The sequence below is a fragment of the Micromys minutus genome (genome assembly GCF_963924665.1).
Source record: "Micromys minutus genome assembly, chromosome: 7".
NCBI lineage: Eukaryota > Metazoa > Chordata > Mammalia > Rodentia > Muridae > Micromys > Micromys minutus.
In genome coordinates, this window is record NC_137976.1 from 44196982 (window position 1) to 44213340 (window position 16359).

The 16359-nt window shown below is 40.8% G+C and overlaps 1 protein-coding gene across 9 annotated transcripts in view; it reads right to left on the reverse strand.

The window, feature by feature from the left end:
• Nucleotides 1-1331: 1331 nt before the first annotated feature.
• CD47 (CD47 molecule) overlaps nt 1332-16359 on the reverse strand; it is a 57081-nt gene continuing 42053 nt past the window's right edge. For 2 of the 9 annotated variants that reach the window (XM_080918788.1, XM_080918795.1), the window contains 3 exons: nt 8786-8817; nt 7537-7561; nt 1332-4938 (listed from right to left, as the gene is read on the reverse strand). In XM_080918788.1, the coding sequence (XP_080774914.1) occupies nt 4934-4938; nt 7537-7561; nt 8786-8817 (62 nt within the window). In that variant the 3' untranslated portion in view covers nt 1332-4933. Of the gene's footprint in view, nt 4939-7536; nt 7562-8785; nt 8818-15568; nt 15614-16359 lie in introns of all 9 variants that reach the window. The other 7 variants (XR_013975075.1, XM_080918790.1, XM_080918792.1 and 4 more) reach the window with 7 other exon arrangements.

Below are 16359 nucleotides of genomic sequence, written 5' to 3' on the forward strand. Positions count from 1 at the left end.
CAGTTCTGCTTCAAGACTTTGCCCTCTGTTCAACTCCCAGCTGCGTTAATGTACCGGCGATACAGAAAACAATCCCTGTTCCAGGCTGAAAGTAGAGGCGAGTCTGGACAAGTCAGAGCAAGAAATGCTTGCCTCAGTGACTCAGAGACAGTGTACTGCTATCCTTAGTAACACCAGTTTGGCAAACTCTAACACCATCATGTAGACAAACCTCTGGCCATGTCTCTGAGAAACCATCTAGATTGGGTGGGGATGAGAAAACCCACCCTAAGTGCTGGATTGAGTATAAGGAGGAAAACAAAAGCTTAAGACCATGGCACCAAGACTTCTCTACCCTGAGGGACTGTAAGCCTCAAACTATGAGCCAAAATTAGCCCCTTTCTTCCTTAAACTGCTTCTGTCAAGCGATTGAATTACAGCAGTGAGACATGTGAATAACACAGACCTCCCTGTCAGCTTTCTGTTTAAGGCCCTGTAGTGTCAACTGGAACAGGGAAGGCAGGGTCCATGGAGAGAAAAGATGGAAGCCGGCAGGACAGCACTCCAACTCCTTGACTAGCTCAGAGGCCAGACCCCAGCTGTAACAGCTAGATTTTCAGATCACGTTGACTAAAAGATCTACACGCCCCTACACCTTAGATCTGAGTTTTCTTTAACTGCAGTCAAGTAGCTTAATCAAGGACAAATTAAAATGGAGAACCATCCGTTTTAGTTTGGGCAGAGGCTAACATCACCCTTCAGAGCCTCAAGTGCTTTGCCAGGGTCTTTAGCTAGGGAGCAGTATTGTCAGGACTAAAACCCAGAACCTCTGTTTTCTTGTGATGTTCTCTACTGTGGGAAAAAAATTATGAAAAGTTACCTATAACAGACACTGCCTCTGTTTCAAACTTCTAATTAAAATTCTGTGAGTCATATATTGAATATACTTAAACTATTAAGTAAAACTTCTTTTTGAGAATCACCCACTCCATTACATAGGATTTTGAAGACTAGAACAAATATATTAGAAAACAAAATTTCTCAGAATTGTGTTTGTGGTTGGTCGTCACAGCAACAGAAATAACCCAACAAAATAGCTTAAAATGTTTTATTAAGTATATATAATATTACAGGGTAATATTTACACAGTTATTTTTTTTAAATAAAAAAAGTATCTTGGCAAAGATTGCAGGTATTCAAAGCTTCAAACAGTGATAAATTGATTTAATACATAAAAAAAAAAAAAACCTTTAAGGGTAACACAGCTGTAAAACAACTTTGGTCTTTAAATCACTGCAAAAAAAAAAAAAAAAAAAAAAAAAAAAAAAAAAAAAAAAAAAAAAAAACAGGCTACTGACAAATAGCATACCTTTAATTGCTATGCAAAAAGGCTCCCGGGGAGAGTTCCTTGCACATAGCAACACTGGAGTTCTCTTACAATTTAGAATGGTTAATGTATATTTATATGATGTGGGAACTAATTCTCAACAATGGCTTTCTGTAAATAATGTTCTGTTTAATAAAAATAAAAAGTGTTTCCCTCTTTCATCCACGATTACAACACTGAAGAGCCCACCAATGCTGTCTTACAGACATGCTTGTTCAAAATCCTTTTTCTTTCCTTTCAAACACTAGATTTATGAAAAATTCAGCATTAAACAGTCATAATTAAGGGCAGTCAAAGTTAAAGGCAGGACAATTTCTTGGCTACTGCTCATCTCTTTAAAGTTAACTTGGATAATCAATGTTAGCCATCAAAGATGGCCAAACAAGAACCCCCCCCAAGTGGATTGTGGCAGTTAAGAGATATTTGAAAACTCTCGTCCCTAAATAAACTGTCAATTAATTACAGTAAAAAAGGCAAAGGGTTGCCAGACATTTTTTCCCTCCAGTTCTCAAATACAGGCGTTTATATTTACACACATCCTCTGGCGGCCATGTTTGAATACCCATTGTAAGACAAGATAAACCTAGACAGTGATATACAGCTGAACTCTTACTAATGCAATAATAACAGAGTGAATACATCACCTTTCGAGCTTTAGAGACCCAAGTACGATTTGGTCATTCTACCGACTACAACATCCCGAAAGAAAGCCTATTATGATACAGCCCCGTGACTTTTAATCAGATAATTCTCAACGATTTAAACAGGCCAGACTAGCAGTTTCAGGTGAACTGGCACCTTTTATAATTTTCAGAGCATGTAAAATTTGTCAAGAGACAGAAAGAGAGAGAAAAAAAAAAAGACAACTCTCGCTCACCCCATTAAAAAGAAAAATTAAAGTGTAGGCAAGTTTTGCCATCAAACTTCAGCACTGCACATCTGAAGTGCGCAGGGCACGCAGGGCAGAGAAGGGAGGCGGCGCTTTTGCTGTGAAAGGAATCTTATAGTCCTGTGAGAAGAATAAGACAAAAAACAAACAAACAAAAAACCCACAGAGCTAAGCAGAGACCCACGAAGCACCAGGAAGGGTGAGTGAGAGATGAAAGAGGCCCCCAGATGGATGGGGGTGACCCTAAGAGACAGCTGTGAGGGAGGAGGGCTGAGCACAGCAGTTAGAAAGACAAATGGCACTGCTCTCTACTGCTGTATAAACGGAGAGCAGACAATAAATAAAAACCCAAGAGAGGATACGCGAGTGGAAACTGGAATCAGGGAGAGAAAAGCACTGCATGGGACAAACAGATGCCCGCCATCCTGTTAGCAATTTAAATCTGATGGGACGAGAACTGGGGGCCACTGCGGGGCGGGTTTAAAAAGGGTGAACTGACCCAATGATGCCCTGGCAGGAGGATTCTTGCGGCTGCCGTCCTTCGGACAGAGAAGCTGGTTATGAGGAGCATAATTTGTCCGGTGTTTCCCTGGTTACCACCGATGGGACTGTCTAGGGCACTTGTGCCTCAAGTGGTCGGCAGCAAAGAGAACATGGCAGCTGGTTAAGACCCAAGACTGAATCCCCAGCAGAGGGGCATTGAGTACGTATGAAAGGTACAGCCTTGGTTCATAAAAAAAATTTGACTATAAAGGTTTTCACACCTGACTTTCCTGATAGAGAACAGGAAAAGCTCAAACTGTTCCAAGTCCATCTGCTTTTTTATCTCTCTCCATCAACACTGAGTTGAAGTTGAACCAGCAATATGAGCAGAGCAGAAAAATATTTTCAGAAGAACTAAAAGCATCAGGAGCCATCAGATGTGTATAAAGGTGTTCAGCTCCCCCTCACTGAACTAATATTTTTGACACCTACAAAACCAGGGAGGAAATCTAATTTTCTTTGAGAAGCACTATCATGGTACTGTGATCAGTTTTCTGAGAGGCCTCAACAGGTCATGAGTTTAGGTTTGCCACAGACAAACCATTTGGTCCCCACATGAAAGATGACAAAAGTTTGGCATACGAAGAGGCACATGGAAACATTCAGTGGACTGAGAAGAAATAACTATTAGTAATGCAAATACAATATGAACGTCTTTATTACACAAACAGGAAAAATTACTGGTGTTTTTCAGAGGGCACTGGTGAGCAGTCATAAAAGCTTGGCACATTACCTAGTTTTAAAGTTTTAAAGAGCTCAAATATTTTCATCAGATATAATTCCACCCAATAAGGACCTTTGTTGTTTTTAAAATGTATTCACTAAAAGCACAAAGTTGGCATCTGCTCTTCTGCAGATGTCTTGCTTTTGTCCGTACAGAAGATGCATGTGCCTACTTTATACATGTGCACATACAAACACGCCCACAAACGAGGTAAAAACAAGTGCTAATAAGCTAAAAGTACTCCATGCGGTCACAACTGTCAGGACGTTGGTTTGCTTCTAACTGGGGAGGGAATGTGGTCATTTTGTTTTACTTTTCAAACTTAGGGGAAGAGGAGGAGGAGGAGGAAGGATACAGGAGGAAGGCAATGAGTGTTCAGCATGCAACAAAGAGACAACAGGCGTAAAACCCCCTCCCTGGGCCTTTCGAGGGCCTGACGGGGACACATGTTGCCATGCAGGAGACGCATAGTTCAGATTTCAGTCTTGCTTTGTCATGCCTCCAATCAGAAAACATGGGAAGAAACACTGTAGATTTTTCTTTTCTTTTTTTTTTTTTTTTTGTCTTTAAACCAGAGGTCTGGAATACATATGTTACAACCATAGCTATTTTTGTTTTCCTGAAGAGTCTGAGCACAGTGCTTTGAGAATAAGTCTGGCTCCTTTCTGCAACTGACACTTCTGTGTCACAGGACCGTGTTTAAAGAGGAGAAAAGGTACTGGATCTTGTAACGCAAAGAGTAGCAGGACGGGACAGGGAGCAAAGGGCTGTGCGCGAAAAGGAAAACCACATCTATAACAAAAAAGGGATTCGCAACTTGGGTGCACTGTCTGTCAAAGGGGGTGTGTGTGAAGGATGGTAACCCCCAAGAATGAAGACACTAGGGCCATCAATATCACAACACAGAGGGGCCACACGGGATTTGCCCAACCACATTGATCTTTCTACTGTTCAGCTAGCAGCGTAAGTGGCAAAGCTGCTGGGAACCTGAGTTTACTAAGGCTTGCTGGATACCTCTGTTTTCCATAGGTATCTCTGGGTAACTAACCCTCGGGTTAGTGCTCGGCGAGTTTGGCTGGGACTCGATATAAACTCAGTGTTCAGAGACTCAAGGACCTAACAAGCATCATTCTTGGAAGTTGCCCCTGAAACTTTTTGCCCCTAGTTGAGTAGAAACAATATTAAAAAAATGGATTTCAATTGGTTACACAGCACATCGTATTTTTTTTATTACGTAAATTACAGCTGCTTTGAATATAAACTTAACTGAGATAATTTTTTATGGTTCGATGACTTTTTTTTTCAGAGATGAAAGTCAGTTACTGTTGTCAGTTCCTTCCAGCTGTGAGTCACGAAGGCCATGGTGCTTAGACAACTGTATTCCTTCAGTCCGTCGGTCCCTGCCGGTCACTTACTCTGGAAAACAGAAACATCGACGGTTGGTCACTACCCGCGCCTACTGCCTATGTATTAAGACATGAACTGCTTCTAAAACTTGAAACTGTATCAGGGATATTATATCAAAAATAACGAAAATGTATCTGTAAAGGTCACAGACAGAAATCAGGCACATCATTAGCCTTTTCAGTTTGCTAAGTAAAATGCCAATGACTCGGGAAAATAAAATCAACGCAGACGGATAACCTTGGTTTGCTGAGTAAGCTCAACAAAATGCAAGAGATGTTGATTTTTCAAGGCAGAAGTTATTGATCCCAGAATAATATTCTATCGTGTTCGCTTTAGATTTACTGCACTCGGTTAATATGAGTGAAAGAGACTTGTGGTCTGGCACAGGTGAAGAGGAAGTTTTTGGGAAGGCACCAAGAACTTTGCTCAGGGTGACATGCACGTCATGAGTCCAGTGTGGACATCAGAAGAAGCCCATTAACAAACATTTAAAAACCAAGCTAAATGTGGACAAAATCGGGGCGTTTTTAAGGTCATCACGGACCTCATACGCTACATAAACATGAAAAAAAACGAAGTAATAGTTCTTTATGGCATCTCCTGAAACAGTGACTTAAAAAAAAAGTCACATTTTAAAGAAAATGAACAAAGAGGCCCTGAGGGTTTTCACATTGGTTTTCTGCAAATGGAGAAGAGTTTATGTATGTATTTATTTATTTTTATCCGCTTACAGAAAGCTGACACCACAGTAGGTAGAAGGAAAGAACACAGTAGTTGAAAAACAAGACACAGAGGGTAAACATGATAAAACCATGCCGGGAATTCTGGCATGGTTTACATTTGTTCCCACTATAAACAATATTTTTAGGTCGCAGCAGCTTGTGTAGCAAAACACACATTTAAAAGCTACGACAAAAGCCTGTAACCATGGGACCATTCTGGACTTCCCGTTAAGCCAAAGCCTGTTTTAAATATAGCTCAGCCAACACATGATCGAAGTGTTTTTAATCTTATACAGAAGTTAATTGTGCTCTAGGGAAGAAGGTCTGCTCTGTTACCTGCACTTCTCTGTTACGGAGGTGAATGGGCAGGTCACAGACTTTAGCGGTACAATCTAAAGCAAAGCCTACGTGAGAAAGGATCACTTCCAAGTACTGATGGCATCAAGATGTTTTTGAAAATAGAATAAAAGTACAAATGGAGTTGAATGCCAATGGGGCTGGAGAATCATAGCATATTAAAGTTAATGAATATTTTAAGGTGGAAAATCACAGACTCCACTAGGAAGAATTAACAAGTACATGTGTAGGTCATATTCAGAAAACTGTTTTGCTGTTGATCTGGAGTTCAGAGAAGAGGGCAAAGTTGGGGTGAGTAAGAAGTCTCTTTCTCTTTAATCCTTTCCCACATGGTTGGGACTAAGTTCCTGCATGGAAAAGTAGATACATCATCCCCAGTGTGACATGGAACAAAATCTCTCCACGTGTATAAAAGAAACTGTTAAGGTGAGACGAACGTGTGGCAGGCTATCTGCACATCTTATGCAAGGCATGTTAAGCATCCGATTAGCAGGAGCATGATCTGAAACATGTACCAGATGCAGAAACTGCTCTGCTGAGGAACTAGAGGTCCCTGTTCACGAGGCCCTAGGAGTTCTGCTCTTTACCGAAAGAAAAATGACACTGTCACAGGTCAGAGAAAGAACAGAATACCAAACTAGATCTAAGGAGTAAAAATGGAGAAACTTGGACATTCACAACTGACAGTGTTTCTGTCATTTTTTTTTAAAAGTCTGTAATTTCAAAATTTTTTTGCTTTCTTTGTAAATGTCCATGTGTCAACCAGTGCACAATCACAGGTGAGCTTTAAACTTTAACTAGGCATGCATCAGCCAGTGCACATTCACATGTAAACGTCATACTTACCATCATTCATCATCCCTTTTGACTCTTTAAATGCTGAGGATTAGTAACAAGCAGGCAATTAGTCAGAAGGCAAGTTAGTAAGATTTCACATTTAGAAATAATCTCAAAATAAACATATATGCAACAGCACAGTGCCAAGTATCCCTTCACTAGACAGCTAGACTCATTTGAGACTATCACTCATTGCAAAGCAATTTCTATGGCTCACACCCACAGCATCCACAAAAGCAATCAGAACTGCTGGGGAACACAGATCTAGATTTACACAGGCAGTAAATGACATGTTTTGGTATCACTCCATAGTGGCAGCCTGCTTTTCCCCCCTTCTAAAATTGACAAATTAAAAATCAGAAGCCACAGAGATGCTTCTTTACTGAGGGTGCAACATTTCATCTTGTCCAGTATAAAAAGGCCCAATGGTCCCCTTGCCCAAATGTCACTCAGTTTAGCACGGAACAGTGCGAACATTACAAAAGCAATACTGCCAATTTCTGACGAGGAGTCACAGAATCAAGAGATCATGGCAAGAGAACATATGAACAAAAAAAGCAAGCAAACAAACAAACCTCCCAAACTAGATTTTTCACAGGAGATTGATGGGTATTTGAATATCTTTGAAGGACCAGTTCATATTATGATCTGCTAATAGACCAAGATTATTAATTTTATAATAATCACATACCGTTAAGGGGCTCCTCTACAGCTTTCTGGAAAATATTTAAAATACATTTATATAAAATACACATTACTTTATATATTTTATGCTAAAACTTACGCTATCACTGAATCTGTATTATAAGTAGAGAATCCTATGGTTTAAAAGCAAAATAACAGCAAAAGGTAATGAAACAAAGCTTCCCAAGGCTAGTTAATAGTTTAATAATAACCATATTGTTCTCTTAGTATTTTTATCTGTGAATAATTCCCCACTCCACCCATTATTCTCAGTTCAAATAATCCTTACAAAAGTATTAATGTATAAACATGAAATTGCAGTAGCAGAGAGAAAATACGGTTAAATAAGAGATAGTAGTAAGGCAGAATCATTTTCAGATCATGCAAATTGAACTCAGTAATATCAAGAAAACTGTTAGGATTTAATGGTCCATTGCTTAGATTATCTCTAAGATGCACCGTGGCTAACAGCCCTAGCACCTCTCTTCCCAGAATAGAAGGCAGAGGTGAATTAACACACTCTGCCCAAGCCCACCTTTTGGGTGTGTCCTTAGAGGCTGCCTGACTTATTGTCAGTCACTATTACAGAAACCGCAGTACAATATAGACCCCTTCAGACCTTAATTTCATGTAAGAAACTCCTAGGCCTGTCACCATGGTGAGTGTATATGGTAATTTCTTTCTCATATATTTCTTCCTGAATTTGATCTTTTTCTTACAATTTTCCCAAAGACTTTATGAAGGTATTCAAATACAATGAAATATTTAGGAAAGAAAAATACTGATAAAATGGTAGGTTGGTCATTATTTGGAATGGAACCTCTCAACAACATATACCTCACAGACTTTACTTTATTGTAAAGTCAATGTTACACAAATTTCACCTTCTTAATGGCATCCTTGAAACTGTCACTCTATGAACTCACATCATACACATTCAACAGATGGGGAGACATACTGGCATCAGCTCTTTTCTGATAGAAAAGATAACTGTATTCCCCTCATAGATTCTGGATATATAAAGGGAGTACAATCTTACAGGGGTGCCTTTATCTCATCGGTACTCAAATGCCTCAAGGTAAGTCTCATGACACAATCAGATCTATTCAAGCACAGGCCCTGAAATGACTGCAGCATTGTCTTAATTTGATATCACATTAAGCAGAGAACAAGACAGTCTGACGTTCCAAACACCAATGCCTCATTCTAATTTACCAATCAATGGGCCTTAATTCATTTAATAAGCTTGAACTTACCCTAGGAGGTTGTATAGTCCTCTGGTTGGAAGCTGATATAAATAAAAATATAAATGCAACCAATGAAAGGCATGAAGCAATATAACAGCTCATTTTAAGATAACATGTTCAGGACTAAAACCAGGATGTGCTAGAGACCCCAGTGCAGGAGTCCTAGCCTTGGTGGTCTACTCAATAACTACAGGGAACTCTTGATCGAATGATTGACAGGAGAAAAGGAAGCAAAACAGTGCATATAGCAAATAATAACAGACTCTCTCGTATGCATGTGCCTCTCTCAAGTCTGATACCTGTTACAGCTCGGGTTGAAAAGATGCTGCCAACTACCTCTGTTCTCCCAGGCTTCTATCTCTTTCTACTTCTCAGCCGGGATGGACGGAATGGGGCAACGAGTAACTTCCCCTTGAACATCTTTCTGAACAACTCTCCTTGTTCTTAACTCGGCAGCCTTCTTCCTTTCCCATATTTTCAGTTCTCAAAGCTCCAGGCAGCTAGTAAGCTACAAAGCATGATCCCCTCAAAGCCCCTCCAGTGAGCATAGAGCTCCCCAGACAGCTAGTTTCAGGCCAAACCAGGGCGGCCGCCTCCGTGTATTCCTCCTTGGTATTTTGAGTTGCTCCCTTTACTGCTTCTGCACAGATTAGCTAATGAAGATGCAAGAATAGAGGGCAGAAACTAAATGACAAGAGGGAAAACAACAACATTAGATTGGTCCAAAAAAAAAAGAAATGAAAAGAAAACTTCCTTGTAAAACCAGTTCAGGAAGTCATAGAGCAAACTCAGCAGGTCTTGACACACAGCCAGTGTCCCAAAGACAGGAAAACATGACCAGAATCAGTCTCTCAACAACTCAGTACTCTTTTTTCCTAGACACAGTTTCCTACTCCACCCATCTCAGTTTAAGAAATCCAAGCTTCTCAATTCTTTAAACAGCATAAGCATTCCGAGAGCCACGGCAGAACGCACAATGTCGTTTTGAGATAGGAACAACGTAGAAGAATTTCCAAGTCATTTTGGACTGCTGAGAAACAATGTTAGGGCTTAAAGGATTCCACAGAAACTCAACTGGCTAGCATACAAAGGCACGCCCAAGACGCTGAGTTCCCCTACTCTGCCTACGCAGACAGCACACTTCTGAAGCTAATGAAGCTTAGGCTTTCTCCACCAGGAACACTGCAGCCAACAGGCCAGAAATATCATGGTACCACCAGAATTAGAAGAGCTTAAACAAAAACAACTAGAAACTTAGGGGCCGGATGGACAGGTCTGAAAGGAAAACAGAAGGTAGGCAAGGGAGAATTTGGAGTGTAGAGCTATAGGTAGAACAGAAGAAAGCAGTTATGGATGTATTACACTGCTGAGCAGGAGACTGGGAGCAAACCACAGTCCTTCTTGAGTTTATATAAACTGAACTCAAGTAACAGGGATACATGCTCAGCTATAAATGAGGCATTTACACCATCCCCCATCGAGGCTCAGAGAACACTGGGGAAGAGAGGGCAGAAGACACAAAACAGAACTACATAACTGCTGCCTTCTGGGCATACTACACGCATTCTAGCCATGAACCCAATGCAACTACAGCTGACTACAATACACCTCAACAAGAATGGGCCTGTCAGAAGCCAGGAATTGATGGGGAAGAACCCAAGGAGCCCGGGTCCCTACCATCAAAGGAAAGGCCAATGATGGATTCTGAGCACTGGAGAGGCATTCCCTCAGTTGAACAAATATTCATGAACTTGTCAGGCTCCAGTAGACAGTTCTAAACTCACGGTCACATAGATGGCCCTAGTTAAACTTATTAGGTCTTAAAACAAAAGAGTAACTGTAGCAAAAAGATCTGCAGGGTGGTGAGTGGGTTATTGGGCATGTGAAGGGCAACAGTAATAAGAATGTATATTATATATACGTGTCTGAAAATGTCTAAGGACACATTCGGTGACTGAAGACCAGGAAAGCACAGTAGTGTGTGCACAAGTTCAAAAACAGAAAAAAACAGTGTTTAACTGAGAGTCACGCAGGGAAGCCAGATTTGTGCCATTCTCAACCTTGCTCAGAGAGGTTGTGTTCTCATCAGGAACCAAAATGCTGAGAGCCAGTGACCGGATACTCAGCCATACATGGGCCCTCTGTCTCCGTTCATGGCCCAGTGAACATCTCGGAAGACGGAACAGAAAGCTGGAGGTGGAGAGGAGAGCTGAGAAACACTGCCCTCTGGACAGCACTGTCACTCACAGACACACCCAACTCAGCTCATGCAGCTGTTTACACAAGAACTGCACAAGATCCAGCCAACCAAAACTCCAGTATGGTTGCAGAGGGCTCATAGGACCTCCGTCTCTAGATAAAGAACTATTGGCAGGTGGTGGCTGCTGAGGGAGAGAGAAATCACTTTTCTCTGGGGATGTGGCTCCACTAATTGGACTCAGGAGACTATCATTATCATCATTACGATTATTGGCAAAAATACTGCCTATGCACATGTGGTCAGCATTAGTCGGACTCAGAAGACTATTGATATTATTATTATTATTACTATTTATAAGTGATTAATAAAAGGAGACATGGAATCCAAAAAAATGGATTAATGGGTCCCAGGGAGAGGTGGAGGGCAAAAGTTTGGGGCCTATATGATCAACACACATTTTATGCATATACGAGCATTTCAAAAAATAAACAAGGAGCAATAACCATGAAGATTTTTATAAAATTAGGAGTCATTATTTAATGTTTATTATAATTGTGTGTACACATATACACATGTAGTTTAGGTGAAGTCATGCTACTTGGGGAGATAATACTCCCCCACAAAAGCAATAGACCATGTACCAAAAAAAAAAAAACCCACTACAAGGCATGAGAAACCTTCCAAGCTGTTGATCAGGAGAGTTCAAGGACTCCCCAAACAATATAGGCTATTGCCATGGCCCTTGGTTACCTCCTCAAAATGGAAGGTAAGACCCTACTGCTGAAGACACCACACACTTTGGACACAGTAGTTGGAGGAATAAAGCTAGATCAACCTGGAAGTGTCTGTTTTAAGGACTAGATCTCCGGGCACAGAAAGGAGCAATGAAAGCTGCCAAAGCAGAGAAGCAATCAATGATCCTGCCCGGCTGCTGCAGTCATGAATCATTAACAGTGACCATAGCAGCAAGATATACCCAAAGGTAGGATGGTCACACTTCTGTACTGAGGGTAACTAGCAGCTTTCTAATTAGATAAGAAGCCTGATCAATAGGAGGGAATTCATACTTGGCATGGCTAATCCTAGCCAACAATCTGTGGCTGGTAAGGCCAAGGACCCAGAAGAGAACCTACTCTTCTTACTTCACCTAAAGCAAACCTATGTTTAAAAACTTATGCTTATGGTCACGGATAAGTGTAGTTCCCACTTTCTTTCTGAAGCAAATGGAGATGATCACAGGAACAATTGGTCAATATGCAGAGGACAACAGACCATCCCTGTGTCTAACCAAAACTGATTAAGCTACAAAATAACCCCTATACCTACGGTTTAGCACACAGGTTAGCAACACTACAAAAGAGGGGGGCAGAAAGCCTGTTAAAGCCAAATGACCAGGATGTTTGCTACAACATTTTCTGTAATGCACATGACTCCTCTAGAGTGTCCTTTAAAAGACAGGGAAACTGCACCCATGAAAATCTTAACAATATGGTTGCCTAAACAAGACCTGCATAATGACAGCACTGGTTGACACGGCAATGTGGCTGGGGGAATCTCACAAGGCCCTGCCCCTCAAGGACAAGCTACAGGCAACTCTTGACTACTGAGAGGAGTGTCAGTCAGCCTTCTCTGGGGATGAGCCTCGTGTAGATGATTGAATCCCAAGGACTCAGTCACAGACATATATATGGGAAACCCTGAATAAACACAAAGTTGTGTGTGTGTGTGTTTACATACATTATACATACACATATTTTATATATATATATACATACATTTATATATATATACACACACACAATTAAATGAGGCCATGAATTTGAGGCAGAGCACCAGAGGAGAAGAAGCAAAGCAGAAATTATACAAATACAGTAATCATATAAAATGAGAGTATTATTTAAAGAGAGAGGGGAATGCATCCTAAAGATAACTCCTTGGCTTTTGGTGGTCTGCACTGCTAAAATTATAGCACTAAAATGTTCTGATCTGAGGATGAATAAATAGAAATTAATCTTTCCTACTGACATCTTTGAGAATTGAATCAATTGAAATTTCTTTTTCTTAAAAAAAAAAATGACTGCAAACTGCAAGATTTGGGGGTGTTAATTTTCCTCAAGAAATGTGTTCATTGACGTAAGAAGGACCATTGAATTAAAGCTCACCATTTAGGAAAACGAGCAAGTAAACCACCCCACACACAGACAATAGTGATCGACTCTGATCAACATCTCCATATTTCAGTGGATATTCTTCCTAAGCTGTTCCATCTTAATTCATTCACCACTAGGTGTATCCTAGACAAACATACTACATATTACTGCTGAGTCCTGTGTTTTGTATAATGTGCATGCCTGACTACTAAAAGTGAACTATAAATCAAATTTGAAACATACAATAGGAACCTAATGATGAGGATGAGAGAGAGTTGCTAACAATGAAGACTGCAGGACCAGATGCTGGTTGCTAAGAGTAATGAGAAGGTTCAAGTGTGCTGTAACTTACCGAAATCTAAGCCACATGACGTCTTATCGTGTGAAGCCAGTTATGCCCCAGCCTCATGAGTTCTGTGTGTCTCTGAGAGCCATGAATGGCTTTAAGTGAGTGACCTTCACTGTGGTAGCACTCAGGTTTGTCCCTCGAATCCAAGCAAAAGAGCAACCTCTATTCAAAGAGGTAGAGTGAAGCAGGTTGAACTATACCACACCCAGCAGCCTCGCCAATAAACTAAGCAGTGTGAGAACACTGAGTCATCAAGACACCGTGTCTACAACATACCTCAAGCGCCATGCCCTACATGTAAACCTCAAGCACCATGGAAATTTTGTAAAGCAAAGGAGCTACCTAACTTTTTGATTGGTAATACAAAACATTCATGTGTAGCATTTCCCCTGAGATTAAAACCTCCTCCATCCTACAGGGAAGTTCCCCAGGCTCAAAAGGTGTTAAGAAAAAATTGCTTCTGGAAGCCCTTGCAACTGACTGGATTCACTAGGCTCCTCTGTCTCCCAGCTTGTAAGAGCAATAAAGATGACTGCTGGTCACTCTCAGACAAGATGTGCTGCCTAGAAGAGACCAGACAGGCACCTGGATAAAACAGATCACGATCATCCAAGCTGTCTGGAAGAAGCTCAGAGCAACTGAGCTGTCTATACAAAATACCCCAAGCTACTGAGCTGCCTGAAGGCTGCGTAGGGCTCCAGTTTTCATGGGCCCTTTGTCACCATGCTAGAGTGGACTTTCGCTAATGCTGGTGCTTTTTCAGACACTCCTGCTCCTGTAAGTAACCCCGGAGTACTCACTGGATCCCTAAATAGGATTTTGGGGTTATCCATGCTTTGACCTGCCACTATTTTCCTATGTGGGAAATCTTTCACCTCCACAGGAATACTGCATACAACAAGGATCAGAGATAACATTTCAGAGTTATATTCACATGTGTAAATGTGTTCATTGTGAGTCTAAGGTGTGCTCTATTGTGCTAGCTTCCTGTCCACTAGCACTATGGGGTTGCTAAATCCTCCCTTTCTAACTAATGTGTCGAACTTACCCTGACACAGAACTATAAGAACAGTAGCCATGAGGGACACTATTCAGTCACGATCCTTGGATGGTACAGAACTAACTATATGGGAGTTAATTTTACCTGGGTTCATTCTCTCTAATGGCGATATAAACCATGTGGTAAATAAAGGAAATGATTGGTCTGCTGCTGTCATGTGTCATGAGCCTGGGCACTGGCAGTCCTCTTTTTTTCAAACTCAAAACTCCAAAGCTTTAAGCATCCACGCGTGCTGACGCGCCGTCTCCTCATGATTCCTGGTATGTTGCCCTCACTCTAAAGTACCTGACTACACTCCATAAATATGTTTCCAGGCTTTAGGTTCTGCGGGAACAACTTTACCTGTGATCTATAAACAGCTCGCAAACACAGATGAGAAAGGATATGTGAATAATTACACACACACACTATTGCGTGCTTCTGTATCGTCTCAGAAGACCTGAGACGTGGTGGCAGACGCAGCTCTGACTCCAGCAAGAGGATGTGAACACCATCCTTGTGCCACCCAAATACAGCCACAGCTGTCCGACACAAAACAAGCCCTGCTACATCGAACACACCTAGCTTCTGCTCATTTTTCTCATGTGCTCCTATTATCATTTTCTGACTTCGCACCATTAAAATCCGTTTCATAAGAAAAGAGTTCAATACAATTTAAAAATTATATTTTGTCATAGAAAGCAAATGTTAAAGTTGTATCCCTGCAATTAAGGCTACAAATTTAAACTCAGAAATAATAAAAAATACAAAAAGTTATGTTCACCACAGGGATATTAACTAATTTTAGAAAGACAACTTCCTAAGAATGTATTTGAAGATTTTACTGCATTTAAATCAAAAGTCACCCACTTCTACAAAGGTGTCTGGAAGGAGCAGGAATTCTTTTGGAAACATGACTTTCACTTTCTAAAAAGAATGCTCAAATTTGCAACCTTAATGCTATGGATGTTTAGCTTTAAGCAGTCAGAACACATAAGCAAAACACATTCACTGTCCTAGTCTACCACAGTGTCTAAGGAGCAGCCATCTGTACCTTTTCTTCTTGCCTTTCAACTGACCGAAGGTGTCTCTCTCCACTCTGGTGTCAGACAAGTTAATTTGAAAAGTTAATTCAGTATAGGCTCAAAGTGTCAATAAAACTGTACTAAATTCTTATATTACATATAACATTTATCTAGCAAATCATCGTTAAGAACACTGGGCACATTGATTTCGTGTTCACTTTTGCTCTGATTTAACACAGTAATATGGATGGGTACTGAGGCTTTATGAGCTGCCGAGAGAGATAAGCCGTGGAGAAAGCTGGAGATCGGAGGCAGAAGGCAGCCACTGGACAATGGTGATGCTCATGGCAACTACGCGGATCAGAACTTTTGCTCAGATATGGAAGCCTGGCAACAAAAGGATGCATTCCAGACAGAGTGGAAAATGTAAGAGCAGAGAGCTCACCATCAGCCAGAGACACCTAAGCCCACTGCTATGAAGCTGTGTGAATACTGTTCTTAGCATTCACCACTGGAGCAAAAAAAAAAAAAAAAAAAAAAATCAGCGGTGTCAGCTCTCAAGTCCAGACACAGGCTGATTGGAAGACTAACAAAAATAGAATATGCATCTGAATTCAAGGCACCAGAGTCAGCTCTGAAACGCCAGCGGGCTACAGATATCTTAGCTATGCTTGATGTGGTGTAAAGTTAGGAAGATTCAGTAAGGACAACTAATATTTAGGAACTCAACAGAAACTAAATGCAGGTAGACTCTGGAGCTGTTTACATACAAACATTAAAGAGAAAAAGAATATATATGTATATACATACATAAACAGTA